Source organism: Alligator sinensis, unplaced genomic scaffold (assembly GCF_000455745.1).
Source record: "Alligator sinensis unplaced genomic scaffold, ASM45574v1 scaffold542_1, whole genome shotgun sequence".
In the NCBI taxonomy this organism is placed as follows: Eukaryota; Metazoa; Chordata; order Crocodylia; family Alligatoridae; genus Alligator; species Alligator sinensis.
Window position 1 is genome coordinate 3,244,472 of NW_005841963.1, and position 5,462 is coordinate 3,249,933.

Genomic DNA, 5,462 nt, shown 5'->3' on the forward strand with positions numbered 1-5,462 from the left:
GGGGGGGGGGGGGGGGTCTCAGCTATACCTGATAAAAAGGTATTTTTAAAATCCTCTGAATGGAACACACTGCTCTTGCAAGACACTCATGTTACCCTGTAACCACACACTAGCCGTCTTAAGTGTTTACAGACCTTTCTTGTATCAGTTAGTCTGAACTAAAAATCTTTGCAACACCTCAGACACCCAACTTAACTGGTTCTATTTTTATTCCCTTAAGTGTGAAAGTTCTCACTGGACATGCCTACATGTGCACATTAATGTGCTGCAATAATTCCAGGGCTTATCACTAGGGCTGTGCGAAGCTTCAGTCGCCAATTCAATTTGGCAGAGACTCATCCTGATTTGGTGGCCAAATCTCCAAACTGAATTAGGAGACCCTTTTATCTCTCTGAATCGAATCAGAACCCTCCGAATCGATTCAGAGAGATTCGACAATTCGGACGCAGACACAGCTTTAAGTGTTTTTTCTACATACCTCAAGGTACCAGGCAGCTCATGAATGCCAAGATACTGGGGTGGATGGAGCGTCCCACAGGAGCACAGGTGTATCCCCAGTGTGCTCTGCAGCAGACCCAAAAGTGGACCAGAAGCACTGGGGAGTGCCCTCCTGGCTCGGCGACTGGTGCCTCCTGGGTCTGGGGCGCACTGAGGTGGGGTGCAATGCACCCCAGCATTGCAGCAATCATGGGCTGTGCTGGTACCTCAAGGTATGTAGAAAAAACTTAAAGCTGCGTCTATGGCCAAATTGCTGATTCTCCGACTCGGCATTGAATCTTCAGATTCGGATGAATTAAATCGGGACAGTGATGAATCAAATTGGGACAGCGATCCAAATCAACGACTTGAATCACTGTCCCCAATTCGGGCCGAATCCGAATCAAATATGGCCCGTTTCACACACCCCTACTTATCACAACAGAGTTTATTGCTTCTGGGAGCCATGTTTACTCTTGCACTCATTGTAGCATGTTGAGCAGGTTGGAGAAGCTCCAGCTGCCAAGAAGCCTGGGGAAGGGGGGTGGGGGGAGAAGAAGGCAGCCTACAAGTCAGGGCTGCTCCTCCTGGCTCAATGTGCTGTGGAGGGACTGGCTGGGGCATGAGTGTGCTTCAGTGTGGGGCTAGCTGACAAGCAGCTCCATACTAAATTATCCTCATTCCCCAGTCAGCCAGGACAGGGTCTGTATGTGTGCTGGTGCTGAGTTTTTTAATCTGCAGCAGGATAGTACCTGTACTTACAAAAGGTATCCTGCTGTGGAGTAAATTAGTTTACTCCAGCCTAACAGGGGCACACGTGTAGACATGCAACGTTTAATGCACAGTAGCCTAATTTAGCTGCACAGCAAATGTCTCATGTAGATGTGTCCACTGGCTCAACTAATTCTTCTGACTGAATTCCAAAAGGAAAAGGCAGAGTATATTTGTACCTTGTATACTAACTAAATTAGAGATGCATCTAACGCAAGCTTTCATGAGCTGGAGCTCACATCTACAGATGCTCACAAAAGCTTGGACTGTATGTATCTAATTTAGTCTGTAAGGTGAAAATCTGCCAGTCTTCTGCTCGACTTCATACTAACAAGAATACAGTGTCTCTGAATTCCAACAAGCAGTACTTTTGTTTGGTAAATGCAGAAACTCTTGCTCCAAGCAATGGCAAAAAACAATAGAGAATAAATAATTCAGGATGCCCAGAATGCACCTGTATAAACACTTGTAAAAGGTGTGATGTGAGTGAATACAGCTGAACAGCCCTTTCAGAAGTATTGTTGCCACATTGATGCATTGAAACATTGCACAGACAAAGAGGGCAGCATACTATTTAGGCAGTATTCCTGGAACAATTCCTTCCAGTGTGTACACTGACTCAAGTCAAGTTTTAAATTGGTAACCTATTTGCAAAAGCCAAATTATTCTTATTTCAGTGTCCTCTCATTCCTTCCTCAAAGTAGTCTTAGTATACATAGTAAATATGTATATTATCTTATCGCCACACAGTTAAGACAGAAGGTAACTGCAGATTACTGTAATATTCCTTTCTTTCGTAATATCTCAGTGATTTTTTGTAATGAAAGTATATTCTTGTCTTAGCCAAATAATGGAAAGTTTTGTAGTTAAGGTTATAGCTAACTTTTCCTCCCTAAAACTTGAAAGGGGGAAGCTAATCTACACAAGGGAGTATGAAACTTGAGAAGAATGTCAGACCAACAACAAGAGGAACTGGGCTAGATAAGAGTTCCAAAGATACATAATTTAGAGGGAAGAGGGAGAGGCAAGGAGATAAAAAGGATGTTTTGAAAATGTATAACAGTGCTGGCTTGAGCTAGGAACTTCATATTTAAGGCATTTCAACATTCTTAGATGCAATACACTACCTACCTTAGACAGTCTAGCTATATGCTTTGGGGAGTTATTTCCTAATGAACTAGGACAAAAAATGGTTTGCCAAGGCCCGTGACCTTTAACACTTCTAAAACATAGGACCAGATTCTCTAATCCGTTTCCAGGCCTTTTGCAGCAGAGAGTAGGAAACTCTCCTGTTTGGGGATGGGGGAGAGTCCCTATTACTGCCTACATGTTCATTCTTAGTCCTGAACTTGTCACCTCTTACCCCTGAGGGGAGAGAGGCAGTGTGCTGGATGGAGCTAGAGAGAGGCCTTAATTGGACTGGTGCTTAGGGTCTCTATCAGATGGAAAAATCCTTCAGGAAAGAGGCTTTCCTTGCTAGCCAGTGCTGAACCTTGTTCCCTGATACAGCCCCAACATAGCCCTCCTGCTCTGAGCCTCATGGTTTTGTCTATCGCTACTGTGCTCAAAGTCACTCCCCTTTCAGGCAGAAGAGTTCTGCAGGGTTCTGAACACCACCACCACCAAGTCAAATCAGCCAACAGCATACATTGCTAACATGGTGCAGTTTCAGTGCAGCTATTTTTGTGTTGTAAAGTACAAGGCCAGGTATGGATGCTGAAGAGGAGAGAGAAAACTAAACAATCTGCAAGCCAAATAAATGGCAGCAACTGAATCTAAGAGCACACAATGGTCAAGTCCTTTGGACTATTTCTCTCAGGCATCTTAATTCTATAGGAGACATCTCTAGAGGTGCATTAAACATGCAGCAAGTCCTCTGTTAACATTTGTCAAGAGTTTGTCCTTAAAGAGTTTCCTTTTCCAACAGTAAGCAGCTATCCAAAAAACAGAGGATATCAAGCATAAATTCTTTACATCTGGTATAATATTAATGTATAAACAACTGGGAACCATCCATCACAGTATTCTTTCACATGAATACTACTATGGAGCACAAATTTCAATGTAACTGCATCTTTAAACAGGGATTGAGGGCTGGTACCTCCAAAGCTGATAGTCTTGTCCTGTCCTGTCAAGACAACCTGTCACCATCCCCATGTACCCTTCGTAGATAGTGGCTCCTGATGAGCATCCCATTTCACTGAGGCTGGAAACAGACATCACAAAGCCTTTTCTCCAGGAATCCTACAGATGTACACATCCACCTTCCTGCCTCAAGTCCCTCTAAAGCAGAGGGTCCCAAACTGTGGTATGCATACTTCTGGGGGGTGGCAAGACACCTCTGCAGGGGTATGGAGGAGAAATTGTGTAGAGGAGGATTTAATTTTCATTATAATAATAACTGGCATTTAAGGGGTTAAAATATAAACTGTATGCTGGTAGGAGTATGCAGGCAACTAGGAAGTCTGGAAGGGGGTGCGCAATAAGAAAAAGTTTGGGATCCTCTGCTCTAAAGTATGTGGGATAAAACACATTGCTGGTGGTAATACTTTTTCCCAGGACGTCATTGTATACATCTATACAGCTACTGTGCTTTTTCCCCCTCTGCACAAGCGGGCAAGGCTATGTGATCATAGCTGGCAGAGGAACAGCAGTGGAGCTTGGAATGGGGATATGTGTAAATGACTAGGCCATGCCCATTTTGATCTGGGTCATATCCCAGGACAAACAAGGCCTGCATCAAACAAAACTTATCTGCAGCCTCAACTAACATCCTAAAGCTGTACAAGCACATCTAGGAATAACAGCTTGCTTTAATTATATAAAAATGATAGTGGCTCCAACACAGCTTCAGAGACAGATATTTTGAGACACCAGAGATGAGGACAAAGCTCTAAGTGCAAACAGGGCTTTAGTGAGAAACAAAGAATGGACAAACAACATGGTCCAAGCTTTCAAATGTGAGCACTGCCCTTGCATATGCAAATAATTAAGGTCACTACAGACTGAGGCTCTGGGTGCATACAAACACTGAGCATCTAACTCTTCTGAAAACACGCACTTCAATACCAGTGGTCAGCAACCATTTGTGGCAGCAGGTTGGAGTGACCTGACGGGCTGGCACTAAGAACTAGCTGCCACTGCCGCTTCTCCCTTGATGGACAGCACTAGCATGGCACAGCAATAGCACCCCCCACCCCTGGAGCCATGGGCTGGATCCAATGGCTCCAGGATTCAGAGGTTGCTGGCCCCTTCCCTACATTATTTGTAAGCTTCTTCCAAGGCAGCTGTCAAACCATAGTAAATGATCTGCATGTTTAAAGGCACCTCCTACTGCATAGTCTGGGGTAGCATTAAAATGGCAGATAATCAGGTTAAGATACAATACTCTGGGGATCTCCATTTAATCTGATGTAACACCGTTCAGGTAACAAGGAAAACAAGCATTCACTGCCAACAGGAAAAAGGATCATATGCTGACAGGATAAGAACCTTTCCAAGATGCTTGCAAATTTATTTGCAAGCCCCAGGATTGAGTCAGCCAGTCTCTGTCGCAAGCACTGACGTCTGCAAAACACTAACCTTCATCACTTCTACCTGCAGGTCCTCGTTGAGTGAAGGAGTCACTTTGACAGCATTCAGCATCTGATTAAGCAACTGCTTCTCATCTGAGTCTGTTTCCACGGATACAAATCTGTCATCAGACAGCAGCTTCTGCAAAGAGACAGAGGCACTTTAATCTTAGAGTCGGCATATTCTGTGAGCTTTCATTATCCAGCTCCCTCGCAAGTCCCTATTAGATATTAATGTTTGCAAAGTACCTAGCACAGTGGGATTTCAGCCTGGGCCTAGCTCTTCTGAGTTACAGCAAGACAAACAAGGAAAACAGTTGTATATCTGCCTATCCTAATGGATTTCTGAGAAGGAAAGACTCTAAGCTTTGTTTACAGAGCAATTAAAGCACTTTTTGGTTCATTCCTGAATTCTATTATTTCTTTCCCCTCTGATTTTTTTCCTGGAAGCTCAAATGATCTCAAAAAAGGCCATTTTTCTGGTGCAGTCTAACACATGAATCCCTGAAGGTTGTTGAACTCAAGCAAAGCCCTCAACTGAGTATATAACTTCTATTTTAGAAATAAGGCTTCAATAGGTGTACAGAGTGGAAAACCAGGCTGGCCTGGCAGTATAGCTAGCACTTTTCTATACGTTGTTCA

At 43.8% G+C, this 5,462-nt stretch overlaps 1 protein-coding gene across 1 annotated transcript in view; it reads right to left on the reverse strand.

Moving 5' to 3' along the window:
- The window catches only part of ARFGEF3 (ARFGEF family member 3), a 168,086-nt gene that overhangs the window by 120,173 nt on the left and 42,451 nt on the right, over positions 1-5,462 (reverse strand). Inside the window, 1 exon segment of the mRNA XM_025200306.1 lies at positions 4,831-4,962. Coding sequence (XP_025056091.1) covers positions 4,831-4,962 — 132 coding nt within the window.